The sequence below is a fragment of the Microplitis demolitor genome, chromosome 7, assembly GCF_026212275.2.
Source record: "Microplitis demolitor isolate Queensland-Clemson2020A chromosome 7, iyMicDemo2.1a, whole genome shotgun sequence".
In the NCBI taxonomy this organism is placed as follows: Eukaryota; Metazoa; Arthropoda; class Insecta; order Hymenoptera; family Braconidae; genus Microplitis; species Microplitis demolitor.
The window spans coordinates 20,277,808-20,293,492 of NC_068551.1; the positions used below are offsets into that span (position 1 = coordinate 20,277,808).

Below are 15,685 nucleotides of genomic sequence, written 5' to 3' on the forward strand. Positions count from 1 at the left end.
CGTTGCCAATTCTTACAATAAAATTTTCTATAAACTTGATACAATAATTGAATTACAAAAAATTAAATCTATCGCGTAAAGTTTAAATAATTTTTCATACTTAAATTAAAAAGTTTTCTCAATATTTTATTTATTTAAATTATAAATTACATACAAGAAATATTTTATATACAAAACAATCATGAATAATTACATAACAATTGGATAGTGAATTATGGAAAAAAAAATTAAAAATTTATTTTTACATGATCGTTATTTGATACTTTCATTGGTATCAAATAAAATTTTCAAATCTACTTATAGTTAAAAAAAATTTTTTTTTTCATTTTAATCAAATGTTTAATTATTTTTGCAATAAAAATATTTTTTTAGATTTAATGTTATTTTTTAAAAATTTTATAATATTGAGTATTATGTTTTTTCATAAACGTGGATTCTACTTAATCCTCTAGTAGTATTGATTGTTTTTTTACTAATACACATCCCCAATAACGCGAATTATAAATAATATTATTTGTTTTTTTTTCTTCCACAATGTTAATACTTTCTTTCACCTCTCTAAGGCACATATATTCAATTACAACTTGATAAACACGTTATGTAATTACTGAGTCAATAAAAATAAAAATAAAATATTAAAAATATCGAAATTTTATATCTAAAAATTTGATTTAGAAAAATAAAATAACTTGTTTTAAAAATTTATTAGTCTCATCACGTGGCTGAATTAATAAATTCAACCTTTTGAATTTGATTAATTGTTTATGTATAATTACAATAAAAATAGTTAATTTATTCAAGGACTCATTTCCTGAAGGTCATTGTATGGATGTCCAATTTCTCTAAGAAGCCAAAAGGCTCCCCCTAAAAATATTGTACCACTCAAATCACCCAAAGCAGTTAAATACGGAATTGCTGAATTATCCGGATCTATTTTGAACCTCCACATTGCGTGAATTATTATATGCGCAACATAAAGTAATAACATGATCTAAACAAACAAATATTTATTTAAAGAAAACTCCAGAGAATCCTTATATTTATTATTTATTAACTTGATTTTAAAAATATAAAACTTACTTGAAACAATGCGACCATAATATATGAAAATATGAAGTAAAAATGTAATGTAGATTCACCCTGCTTTATATAATCAGCAGCATATATAAATATTAATTCACCAATCACACCCATTGTTATTAAAAGTCTTGCAGTTTTTGCAAATGGAACTAAATAATTCATAAATATAAATTAATATTTGTATTAGGAAGAAAAAATTTAAATATGCACAGCTCAAATATCAACCACAAAAACAAATTTCATATGCAAAAACGTGCGCCAAGTATGCATCTACTCTTCGAAAATTAATCATCAAAATTTACTTCGAATTAGTGAATATCTACTGGAAACCCTGATGGAATTAGGGGTATACTTATAGCTGTATAAATAGTAACTATTCACTGATTCGCAGTAAATTTCACTAATTTATTTTTAGAGGGTATCGTAGTAGAAAATTTTGAAATAAAAATAATTACCAAGTACCTAAACGGCACAAGAAAAAAGTCTACTTTTTGTGCAATTACAACATCAATTATCATGCTCGTAATATTCAGATTTTAGTATGGAGCTGAAGCTAGCGGCCACGCAAAAAAATTCTGGCCGCTAGCTTCAGCTTCATAGATTTTAGTTTATTTTTTATATTATAAAAAATTATATGCAAGCGTACTTGGCGCGAGGCACGGCCGCGTTTCTTGATAACAACAAATTTTGAACGAAAGTGCAAAGTATTTTTTATGTTTGAGTTGTGCAAAAAAAAAAAAATATTAGTAAATTAAATCAAAGAATAATTACCTCCTTTAAAAAGAGCTTTCCATGGTGAAATCCATAGTTTAGTGAATTCCGGAATTACTCCCATAAGTGATGTTTGATGAAGCGTTGATGATATTCTTGATGCTTGTACCGATACTAGGTTACCACCAATACCATTAATAATTGGTTGAAATACTGAAAATCCTGGTACATCTGCAGCTTTACTAAGAACTAATCCACCCAATCTGTAATTACATTTTATATTTTTTATAAAAAAACAATCATTTGAATTATTATCAGTTACTTTATTCAAATATTTTTATTTGATAAATAAAAAATCAGATTATAATTTTATTTTGAAAAACTTACCCACTAATAAATAGAGCAGATAGAACAGGCGTCCATCCAGATGTTAAAACTTTTTTGGTATATTTATTTTTTAATACAATCCAAATCCAGATAGGTAGTATCAATAAATAACCAATAATAACAACATATAATATCCAAATTTGAGTTTCTAATCGTGTGAAAAAACTTGATGCGATATGTGAAAAAACAGTTATTGATACGACATCGCCAAAAGAAGCTGCCAGCGGTGTTGCTAAATTATCCGGGTTCATTTTCCATCGATGAGTTGTCATGATCACAATAATCATAACAAGATCTTAATAATAATAACAACAAAAAAAAAAGTTATAAAATTATCTATAGCATATAATCATTTGTGATTAATTTAAATACATGATTATATTGCTTATATATGATTAAGTGTGTTATTTATATATTACCGAGAAAGAAACATGAACTTGTTGCTGTGCAAACACTAGATGCTGTTACAAGCAATGCATGATCCCATAAAAAATCACCACCGGTCATAGCAGCGTGAGCAGAAGTTGCAAATATTGATACTATTATTGCGGCAACAGTCGCTTGAATTTGCACTAATGCCAGATTACCTATTATCATTTTAACGATCTCGCGGCAACCGTGCATATTACCTAGATTTGCTTGTGTACATAAACGTGACGCCAAACACATATCTAAGTTGCCTTTTAATCCTAATAATGAAGGCACTAAGATAAGCAATTGGGTTATTTGTTTGAATACGTCCCATGTCTGAAATAAAAATCATATACATATATATATTTATATTTTTTATGCTATCTGTTTATCTATATTTACATAGTAATTAAAATAACCTTAATAATTATAATAATTATGAAAATATAGTAATTAAATGACATACTTGATTTTATATATAGTGAATAAATTTTAAAATTAATAATAAATTTTTATTCAATGATAAAACTTGACGGTTTCACAACTCCGAGTCATAAGTTCATTAATCAAGATGTTAATATCTTGATAAGTATAAAGTATAAAATAATTATCAATTTTTGAGATACCGTAGTTCTCTTTAAGGATAAATTGATAAGCTAACATTTGTCACGATATTAAACTTTTAATTCCAATGATAATGTTGTGATGAATATTGGTTACAAAGATAAAAAAAAAAATATATATATATATATGTATATTATTTGAATAATAAATAATAACAAAAAAATAAAAAACTCACTTGAACGTTGTCAAGAACTAAACCGGCGCCAATAGTTCCAATTCCGGCAATAAAAAATGGTACAGACACTTGTAACGCCGTATGTTGCCACCTTTCATTTAAAATATCACGTGGTTTTCTTCTTGGATCACTGTCGTTAGGGGCCTCAGGATCTGAATTAGCCGCTGATGAGATTGTCACTATTGAACTACCGCTGGATAGAGATTCGTCGCCTAAAAGCGGAGTATTTATATTTACTTCTCTCATTATTAACTACTTAATATAATTTAAACACTTTATTTACACAAACGAAAACAATAAACAAGTAATTAACGGAGTTTGATTAAAAAACGTTGTGACCTATCGGGCTCTATCGAGCATAACTAAATAAATAATTTTCCATTAAGACTTCGTTTCTCGTCAGATTTAAGGGGTTATCAATTTATTTAAAATAAATAAAAATATAAGAACAAAAAAAAATATATAACAAGTCTAAAATATATTATTTTAGATAAACTTGTTTTAGATAAACTGATATTATTTTTTTGTTAACACATAATTTTTTAGTATTTGTCTCGGCTAATCGATCGTTCGGATTTATTGATTAATTGATGTACTTTTAGATACATAAAAAAGTTTTATGAATGAATTATAGTGATGTTAAAGAGAAATTAATATTGCAATTGAAATTAAAATGAAATTTTTTTTTAAAAATGGTAATTAAATTTAAAATATAATAAATTACTCACTGTTTTGAATTTTTAATTTGAACGTGAATAAATTAAATGTTTGTAGATGATTGGTTTCATTATTTTACCTGGTAACTTCTCGAGCAAGTTGTGTACAGCCTTGACTTGGTCCGCGGGACATTCTAATTTTTTCTGTCCATTGTTATCGTTATCGTTAAAAGCAAGTACGAAAGCATCACTACCATCTTTCTCAGACGACATTATTATTCGTGGTATTATTATTGTATTTTTGAATGGAGACACGTTGTCGATTTCATTGACAACGTCCTCGATTTTTTTCATTTGTCCATCGTCTTCCGGTTTCGTGATTTCGACCAATTTAGGGTCGGTAGTCGAGTTCGGAACCCCGACCATGTCTGTAAAGTAGTTTCATTATTATTTTTTTTTTATTTTTCTTACTAAACTTTACATTTTTTAATATTAAAAATAAATTTATGTATTTTTTTTCAAAATCTATACAGGTTTTTTATATTTTTTTGACAGAAAAGTACAGATAAAAGTTAAGTTCTAATTAAAAAATTGATAGTAGCATACAAAGTAATTTAAAAAAAACTTTTAACGACATCTATGACTAATGGTTTTGTATTACTCTAAATAATTTATTTGTTGAGTAAAATTTTCTCTTAATTACGATTTGGCATATTAGTGAACTGTTAGACGAATTTTTTTTATCATTAAAATTATTTTTATAAATAATAAATAAAAAAATAAAATAGTAAAATTTATATAAATTAATAATAATAACATATTGAATTACCTCGGCCGGAATGTACGGAAGTTAATTCTACCAGGATCTACCTGAGGGAATTTAGTGTCTGACCTTCCAATAGCTGACAGCCTGCGGAAACTAAAATAATTCAAACCGGATATTAAAAATATTTAGATAAATTTTTAAAAGGAATAAAAATATCTATTAGACATATATCTATTAACATAATTAATTAATAAATAATAATAATAATAATAGTTTACCGGAGATGACGTTGGCAATAATCCCGGAAATTAAATTCAAATGAGGATGTCCTTCCTACAGGAATAACCTGTGGCAGCCTCACTTCCTTTCGTCTGATTCCTGCCAGCCTTGATCTGCTCAAACTTTTCGTTGAGAAAATAAAACTTCTATAAATTTTTTTCATTACACTCGTCCACTTTATTTAGAATTATTTTGTATAACGATCTACTAAACTCGACACTATAATTATGACTAAACTTTAAATAAATTTATATTATCCTTAAGTACAAGTTGCCTGATATGATGTACAACGCGTACTGTTGTAAGTCAACTAAGTATACTCCTTATCGTATTAGATTAGAATCAGTAATACTACTCGTTCAGCAGCAATTAGTCTTTCAAATAGTTCCATCTAAGGGTGGGGAAAAAATTTTATTCTTAATATTATTTAACACTAGAGGGTCTTTATTTTTAATTTATACTACCATTTTCGTAAAACTCAGTCTAATGAATTTAAAAAAAAATTTTTTAATTTTATCTGTTTCATATAAATATGAACGTGAACACGTAATGATAATAATAATTATTATTATTGTTTTTAAAGTAATAAAGCCATTAAAATGTTGTAAGGAATTTATTGTATCAGTTGCTGCAGTCTTGATAGCAATAATAAAAAAAAATTAAAAGAAAATACTGAAGAAAGAAAAAAAAATATTTCGCGTGCTTATACGTTATCAATTGACGGGATTGTGATAATGCCTAGTATTCAACCAGGAAAATAAGTCATTGACAGATGGAAGAATTCACGATCTCGTATTTTTTTTTTATCATTTTTATTGTATTGGCACTTTAGTGATATTGACTTATATTGATTATATTATTTTTAATGCAATTTATTGCCTTGGTGATTTTTTCAATAGAAAAATATTTATTTTATGTTTACATTAGTGTGTGTTTTGATAAAACTCGGAATTTGAAATTAAAGGTTTTGAAATTTTTATTTGAAAAATAGTTTTATGAATAAATTTTAGTTCGTTAAAATCTTGGAGTCAAATCTTTGTTTTTTTTTTTTTTTTGTAACGCAAGATTGTATGATGATTATTTTAAACATAGATTACAAAGTGAATTTAGATTTTATTAATATTCGATAAAAGATACGTATTATTTTTTATCTATTAATATTTTGATGTTGTTATCGAAAATAGCGTTTCAAAATCCGAAATTTCATTTTATCTTTTGTTTACATATTTGAAATTTTTTTTCACGATTTTTAAACATAAAGTGCATCTAGTACCTGTACTTTTTTTTTACACTTAACGTTTTTTTTTGGGGTTGTACAATTAATAAGAATTTAGAAAAAATTTTTTTTTAAGACAAATTATAATTTTCAAAAAAACTGAATCATCAGCTCTCTATGATTTTAGAAAATGGTAATAACTTTCCTTTTGATATTTTAAATCATTATCGGTCTTCATTTTTAAATGCTTCAGAATAATTAAAATTAAAAATTAATTTATTTTGAATTTAGTTTGCATAAAATTTTATTATATTTGAAATCCGACAATAGTTTTCAAATCCGTTGTGAAAAAGTTGAATTGACATTCAATTAAAGATGTTGGCTCCATTAAATAATAATAGAATTGTATTTTTAGAAGAAGGTGTAGATAATGACATTAGATTAATTTTTTAACTGATGTTTAACCTCACTACTATCAAAATGATTGTTAATTTATATTTAATTTGATTTCTGTTTAGCAGTCAATAAAAAAAAAAAATAATAAAAAATACTAATGATTAAAAGCAGTTTTTCGTCTGTTCAAACGCTCAGTTGTAAGTGACGTACAAAAAGCTCCTAATGAATTTACTCCAGTCTTTCTGTGTCCCAGAAATTGAAATATTCCAAAAAAAAATAGATCACCCTTTTTGAAGAATTAGTTCAATATTTTAAAAAATGAAAATTGATTAATTTACAAATTAACCATGATTCATATAATTTATACTCTTGGTTATCAATCAATGCAAACTAATATAAATATAGATAATAATTATAATCAATAGGCAGAAATATGAATTGTAATAATTAATTGATTGCTCGAAAATTCTCTATGTGGAAAAAAATTGTGGAAAAATTACAGTTTCAAATACCAGTTAAGTCCCTCTACATTGAAACTGTAAAAATTACAAGACAAAATACATTAGAGACTGCCAAATTTGGTATCTATAATTGCAATTACTTTATTATAAGAAATAGTCTCAATTAGTACAGCTTCAAACTACTCTCTAAATCTGAAATAGTGTATATACACCACTTTTCAGTTGTTTATACTGTTTTAGATTTAGAGAGTATAATACTTGAAGTTTTTTATACGAGGGCTCTGTTTTTGACTAAAAACTGTAATTTTTCCACTGCCCTTTTATTCGTGTAAAGATTCGCATTCGACGAAAAATTAAATTTTTTGAATACGGCATTTTAGAACTCATCTAGTGATAGGAAATTTATATGAAGATGATATTCGTTGATCGGTAAAAATTTTTATTTGATTCTTTTTGAATTATCGTACCAAATATTTGATAGGTCGGACACGGTGGTTCTACTCCAAATTTAAATTCACCGGGTACGAAAAAAAAAAAAAAAAAAAACAAGAAAAAAAAATTTTTTTTCTACGAATGACTCAATCGATTCGCTCTACAATTTAATAATGCTTTTTTAAAAAAATTAAAGTTCTGGAACATTATAAAATATGTAAAAATTAGTTTTTTGGCTAACATAAATTTGATGATTTCTGGTTTAAACTTTCTCAAGTTTCTTATCGTGTCCTATTTTCTCGGTCATTTATATAAAAACTAATACCCTGATAACAATAATAGAGGTTATAACATAAAAATCACGTGTAACAATTACAGCTGATGCGAAAGAATTGTAGTCAGTGTCATCGTCCCAGACACGCGAAGTAAAGTGAAGACTCAGAATGACTATACTAGTTTATTATTGCAATCTTATGAAACTCGAAACTCATAAGAATCAGCGGAATAATATATCATCTTTAAATTACAAAGGGTCGAGACTTGCGTCTAGTCGGTTGATAAAAGTTTAAGTATACACGTGTCACCTTCCCTATATATATTTAATAATTAAACACTACCATATATGTATATATATCAAACTAAATTACTACCATATGATAAATTTTCTTTTTTTTCATATTTTAAATTCATAAATTATTAAAAAAAAAATCATCTAATTATAAAAGATGTTTAAGATAAAAGTTATAAAAAATTTTTTCTAGATTAATATTTATCGTATTTGATAAAATAAATGGACAAAGATTAAAATATAAAAAGTTAAATATATATACATATGGTATTCTTAAAATTATAAATATAAATTTGTCGTGATAAAAAAATAATCTTGAACTTTGTGTAAGGATTACAGTTTAAATATTTACTCAAATACTATTAAATTAATTCAAATTACAAATTAAAACTTTAATTTAAATAAATTTAAAATTTTAAAAATTACTCACTCAGTTTTAATCCTTGGACAAAGTAGCGCCAGATTGTCAATAATTTAACCCCTTAACAGAATTATTATTCATCAAATAAATAACGTTTAATATAAACACATATAGCTTCAAATTTGTTAACTAACTTTTACAGAATACTTAAAAAATAAAAATAAAAAAATAATTAACCGGTCGTCACAGTAATTTATAATGTAATGACATTTAACGAAATGTTTATAAGTTTTACTAGAACTTTTTAAACAGACCACCAGCGAACAGCATGGACCGTTTGCCGCACGCGACCGCACTTGACTGATAAAAAATGCTTTGGCTTATTCTATGTGACTCCCCTGCAATATTAAACTCTTGTATATTAAACGATACGCGGTGACCGAGAAACCACGTGTGCTATCGCAAAAATTAAAAAAAAAAAAAATTAAATAAACAAATAAAGTATAAAGCTGAGTGTAAAGTCGCGGATGAAAAAAAAATGTTAAGAGTAAGAGGGAGTAGAAGGAAAGATCAGATGTAATTGAGAATTGCTTACGATATCTTTTCTTTGACGTCAGAGAATTAATATCACCGTGGCGCCTTTAGTATAATTAGTTATTTATTTTTTAATAATTTAAATATGAACTTGTGATTAAAATTTTATGAATTTTCGATTTTTAATTTTAATGATATAAAAAAATACTTAATAAAAATTTTGAAACTCGCGAGTTTTTCAAATGAATTAATAAACCAAATATTTTTGTGCAATTAATAAAAAAAATATCAAAATTAAAACTGAATAAATATTTTTATAAATATTAAAATTGCAGTAAAGAATTTTATGGATTTTAAACTGGTGTATAATTATTACGTGACAATTGTATCACGATATCAATGATATGAATTTATCCTTGAGGCACTTGAAAGATGACCTTCACTATACTTGTACAATTGTATTTATTTTCATCAATTTTCCTTTTTCATAATTTCATTTGAATAATTAAGTGTTTTATAATATAATTAATAAATACAAGAGTTTTATAATATGATTTATTATTAATACAAGAAATTATTAATAATATTAAATTGCAATAAAATTGCATATCTTCAATGCAAAATCACGTAAGTCGCAAGACTGTTGTAAAAAAAATACTAGTGTTTATATTTTTCCATTGTTAGAAATTTTATTCTTCATTTAATTAAATTAATAAGAATGAGTACGCTATTTTTACTTAATATATATATAAATATATACCTACATATCTCTATACATTTTATTTTATTATAATTAATTGAATTGCATTTTGAAAAAGCTTTTTTTAAAATCTATAAACCAATGTCTTTTATAAGTTTAATTATTTACTCTAATGAAGGATCAATTAATGACTTAACATTAATAATTAATAATTTCTGACGTATTTTTACTTTTTGATACTGATACAATAAAAAAAAAACAGTCATAGTCATGCTTTTATTTAATAAACACGTACATAGATTATTTTACCGACACGTAATTGTTTTATTTTTTTTTGATAGGTATATATATATATATATATATTTGAATAATAAAACAAAGGAGACATTTTTATGAAAGATCAAGTGTTTACTTGTAAAGAAATTGTTATCAGCAGTTTACTTATCTATATCGATGATTGTTACTCGAGTACATCGGGACATCCCAATTTTTTTTTTTATTTTCAATTATTTTTTTCTGACAATCGATGTAGCTAATATGAATGTCGTGGTAACTTTACTTTAAATATCACACCGGTATACTCGGTTGATTTTCTTATCTTAAGCAAGAAAAAAAACTGGTTCGATATCATGACAATTTGAAATAATTTAAATGATTGTATTTAACGTTCAAATACAAGTGTTTTGAAAATAAATAGATATTATATGAATACATAAATATTTATATAAATAATTATCATAGAATTGAAATTTCAAGATCAAGTTTAAAATGAGCATATTCAAAAATCATTATATATTAATTTGATAAATTTTATAATATCATCAAGTTTTGGCGAGAGTAAAAAGATTAAAGAGTTGAATAAATATTTTTTTATTTACTTATATTTCTTGTCTGTAATAAAAATATAATCATTTATTTAATTTATGAATTTAAAAATTTTAAATAATTGAATGCTATATTTTAGTACAGATTTGATGGCCATTTTATATTAAAATAAACGTTATATTGAGTTTATTTACTCCATTGTTTTGAGTTTAAACTTATAAAAATATTGAATATTAATAATAAATATGACAGTAATAAACCAAATATTTTAAATGAAATTTTTTTATTAATTCAGACTCAATGCGTAACACATTTAATAATAATAATAATAATATTTATTTGTTTTGTTTAAAATTTTTTAAAAAGATAATTAACTGCAACGATAATGATTTTTATTTTTATATTTTATTTGAATATCATTTATGACGACATAGTAATAAAATAAATAATAATAACTTTTTTTTTTCGTGTTTTAATAAAATGAAATTCTCTCGTTTATTAAATATCTAATTTAGTGCAAATGTTGTGTGTTTGATTTGTCTTAAGTATAATTTGTTATGCTATTTACTCACCTCGATGTAAATCCGAGTGATAGCTATTTTATTGCTACTGATGTCGGCAGCGTAAAACATATCGCGGACTGATTAACGTCATCGTAAAATATACTATCTGATTTATGATTAAGAAATTTCTGATTCTGATATCTTACAAATGTTTTCTTAATTATTATTACCATACTTTATGTATTATAATTTAAAGACTGAACACAATGCAAACAAATAATTATATATTTTATTCAATTGCGGCCTTTATGTTTAAATAAATAAGCCATCTATATAATTCATTTTAGTGTTGATTGTAAATTTTTGTTGAAAATATTTTTTTCTCATTATTTATACTATTCAAATTTCTTATATTAATAATTATATTTATTTCGAATTTGGATTAATTAAATATCTATATTTAATTTCCAATTTTCCGCTAGATGGCACATAATTCTGATATTTATAAAGCAGAATAAAAATAAATTTTAGTATACATTTTGAAGATTAATTTTTAAAAAGAATCCAAATGTTATCAGTCTTGATTTGTTGATCATAAATCTAACGTCATCATATTAATTCTTTCTGTTTGTCTATTACGTAGACAAATAGTGACTTTTGAAATTGACAAAAAAAAATTAGTAGTAGGATATAGTTTACCATTAATTTTATTTTGGAAAAGTTCTATAGGATTTACTGTTTACTGTTTAATTGAAATATTTTTATGGAATAATTAAAAAATTTTATCGAATTTTATCACAAAGATTTCTCTTTTCAAAGTCATAGATCACAAGAAATTTTGGTTCTGTCCTCCAATTAGTCGATTACCGTATCCTTTTTTTTATTTAATAGATCATATCATTTGAAAAAATCGGCGATTAAAGTTTTTGAAATTGAACAAAAAGTTCTCGAAGTTAACAGTAATTTCTGAAATATCGTTTGATTAATTTTTAATATTTTTTGATAACTATATTTTTTATAAAAGTCACATTCCACAGTATTCTTAGTAAATAAGTAAAGATTTTTATTGCTCTGTCACATCCGCTAATAATAGCTGAATAGATGTCTTATCTTACTATGAATTTCATCGAACAATCATTATTTTATCAGATTGCGAAACTCAATAACAACACACGGAAATATTTAAAAAATAAATATATACATATATAATAGATTTTTCCTTGTCAAAGCGACAATTTACGTAGAAAAAATAACCAGGTAAATCCAGAAGGCAGAATGTAACTGAAGGATTTTTCAAATTTTTATCCGAGATGTTTATAATTATTTCTGAGAAAATTTGATGCGTTATTAAAATAATTTTTATTTATTTTTTTATTTTAAGGTCGTTTTTTAAATAGCGCAAGTAATATCATTTAGAAGCTTGTACATATTTAAATAAGTCTAGTTGAGCAAAAGAAATATTAGCAAAGCGTTTTTAGAATTTAAATTAAAGGTCGCTTGAGATCATTGTTCTTTTATTTCTTCACTCTCTTTGTTTTTTTTTTTTTTTTCTATTAATACATATATGTACAGTAAATGTAAAAATGATGAAAACAAATTTTATTTTGATACATTTTATTAACACTTTTTCAAGGTACAAACACCCATATTTACTAGGTCAAGGGTATTTTTATTATTTCAATGTTAAAAAAAGTATATGCTTGAAATATGCACATACTGATTTTTTCATTATTTTAATTTTGTATTTGATCATGATTTGAATTTTTAGTTATCACTTACCTGACATGATTTTGAACTGCGATAAATATTTATTGAGCAATAATTTTTGTTAAATATTAAATATTATACGCAACTATATATTTTGTTCTGTAACACTTTTTTTTTGCATTTAAAAACAAAAAAAATTAATTAATTTAAATAAATATGTCTATAATTCAGAAATGTATAGATCGATAAAATTTTAAACCGGAAATTGATAAGATTTGTGATAACTTTTACACCTGGATTTGATAATTTTGAAGAGTAGAGAATAGCTAAAAATTGAAATTTTTTTTTCTAGAAAAACAATATCCAGAATTCAGAATAAAAAAAAAAGAAACAATACTTCACTATGACATAAACTAAAGAAATGATTATCTAGTAATTATTTTAGTATATTTACAGGACGTAGTTTTATTTATTATAATTTTATCTTTAAGACACGTCACGTAAAATTACATAAACAAGCGAATACGTCTAAACATTCATTATTTAATAATTTTTGTCTGATAATTTTAATTTATGCATAAATAGTCAAACACTTTGATCTTTATACATATATATTTTTTTTTATTGAAGACAAAAATAAATATCTAACTTGATCTTCACTAAATACTTGTCCTATATTTTTATCAATAAAATTTATTTTTTTAAAATTATGAATTTATCTTTTAACGACAATTTTGCACTTTATCAATTGGGTTATGTCAAGCATTAATATAAGGAAAATATGAAATATATTGTAGGTGTATATATGAGAAAATTATTATTATGTCAATTATCGATGTTAATTAAAGTTTCCTCACATACGTTTTCAGGATGTTATTAAAACATCGATTATCGTTATTATTATATAGATAGTAGAATTTAAGTGACGTAAAAAAATTTTCTTACAATATATGCAGTTAATTATTTTTTACTAAAATACAATAACGTGAATACTTACCTAATAGTGCAGGAATCGGTTAATAAGAATGAAGGAAAAATTAATTTTAATAAATTATCTTTCTTAAATTAAATATTGTTGCATACAGTAAAATAAATATATAAAAAAGACATAAAATTATACATTTTATACGTTTTTTTTTTTTAATATTTTTTTCATGTGATGTTTTGTATAAATGTTGCAATTTCAAATTATAATAATAAATTATTAAATAAGCGTAATTACTATACATTAGATTTTCATATTTTTGTTTTAATTTTTTTTTTATTTTTTTTACATTATATATAAACTAACGACACAAATTCAAATTTCTTAAACTAGAGTACTTAAATTTAATTTTGATTTTCAATTTTTTGATTTAAGTTACCGCCTTCTCACTTGCTTAAATTTATTTAAGTATTATTTTGTTTTAATGATAAATAATTATTATTTATCAACTTACTTAATTTTAAATAAATTAATGTGTGTATTAAAAAAAATTGATGATGAATAATTAAAAAAAAAAATAAAGATGAACAAATTGTAATGAGATAAATGAAAATCACAGCTTCATCAGCGCTAAAAGGATTCAGTCCTTGTATTTTTTTTAACTCAGATAATACTCTCATTATAATTACCTATGCTTTATTTATTTATTTAGTTATTTATTCATTCATTAATTCAACCATTTTTATTATTTATCGTGAATAAATATGTACAATTTTGGTAGTTTGTTCTTACGAGTTCACTAGCATTTTCATTAATGGTTAAACTTTTTAAATTTATCGTTAATAAGTACTTTTTTTTTTTTTTTTTTTTTTTTCATAGTCATTTTTCCTCATTTAATGTTATCGTCATTATGTACACATTTTTAATGCACACATGCATGTTTAATCTAGTTATAATTCGTTTGTCATCGATGTTGTTAAAATCATTATTATTATTCTATTTTTTTTTTTATTTATTATTATTTTTGTCACTCCACTTATAGTCGATTATTATTCACTATATTTTCTAATCTTAGTGTTTTTTTAAACGAGTGTTTTTTTTTTTTTTTTTTTTGTTGTTTATTTGTTATTTAGAACCCTGAATTATTTTAAATGTATGTAATATTACTTGCAATACATAAACTCTCTTGCGAATATATATATATATATATATGTCATTTAAACTTTAAAAAATTTATCAACTAATTTTGATTTTTCCTCATTTTATATATATATAAAAATTTATCATATATTTGATTATTTTAAAAAATAATTCCAATTACGATAATTTTTCATTTGGTTGGTTTATTTGAAACTTTTTTTGTAAATGATAAGATGGACAGTGTTTTGAAACAAAATTTAATGATGTTTTTAAATTAATGAGATTTTGTAAGAAAGCATTTTATTAAAACATATGATCAGCTTGCAACATTATATTAATAAAAATTTTTAAATAAATTATGAATATAAAAACAAGTAATCATTAAATTCTGTTTCATAACTTTTTTGTAATAGGCATATCCTTGGTCAGGTTGAACGTATGTCTTTGAAAAATAGGTATATATTTTTTAAATATCAAACTTTTTGTACATATTATTTTTTATGCATTTGAAATTTGAATTTAAACATCAAGTTACTTGATAAGGTTCAAATAAAGAAGTCTGAGTGACAAATTTATAAAGAATATTCGTCCAACGCGTCTGTTTCAATTAACAAAAATAAAATTAATTTAAAAACAATAAATAAAATAGAAGCAGCTGGATATATCAATTGAATATAGCAAATAAAAAATTGATGTAAAAAGGGGTGAAATAATTTCTAAACGACCAGAGCTATTCATTTATTTACAGACCATGTTAATTCAGCTTGTCCTGGTTCAACCCTAATTTCACGTTTTTGACACATTTTTTTTATTATTTTTTTTTTTTTA

General features: G+C 23.8%; 2 protein-coding genes across 3 annotated transcripts in view; one reads left to right on the forward strand and one right to left on the reverse strand.

The window, feature by feature from the left end:
- The window catches only part of LOC103574346 (cell adhesion molecule Dscam2), a 173,196-nt gene that overhangs the window by 2,832 nt on the left and 154,679 nt on the right, over nucleotides 1-15,685 (forward strand). The window lies entirely within an intron of this gene.
- LOC103574296 (solute carrier family 41 member 3) lies at nucleotides 204-8,917 on the reverse strand. Its single transcript, XM_008553712.3, has 10 exons — nucleotides 8,593-8,917; nucleotides 5,089-5,211; nucleotides 4,874-4,963; nucleotides 4,185-4,472; nucleotides 3,389-3,600; nucleotides 2,598-2,925; nucleotides 2,179-2,473; nucleotides 1,852-2,054; nucleotides 1,081-1,229; nucleotides 204-991 (listed from the first exon to the last, which is right to left on the reverse strand). The coding sequence occupies exons 4-10, from the start codon at nucleotides 4,468-4,470 to the stop codon at nucleotides 797-799; spliced, it is 1,668 nt and encodes a 555-aa protein (XP_008551934.1). The 5' UTR covers nucleotides 4,471-4,472; nucleotides 4,874-4,963; nucleotides 5,089-5,211; nucleotides 8,593-8,917; the 3' UTR covers nucleotides 204-796.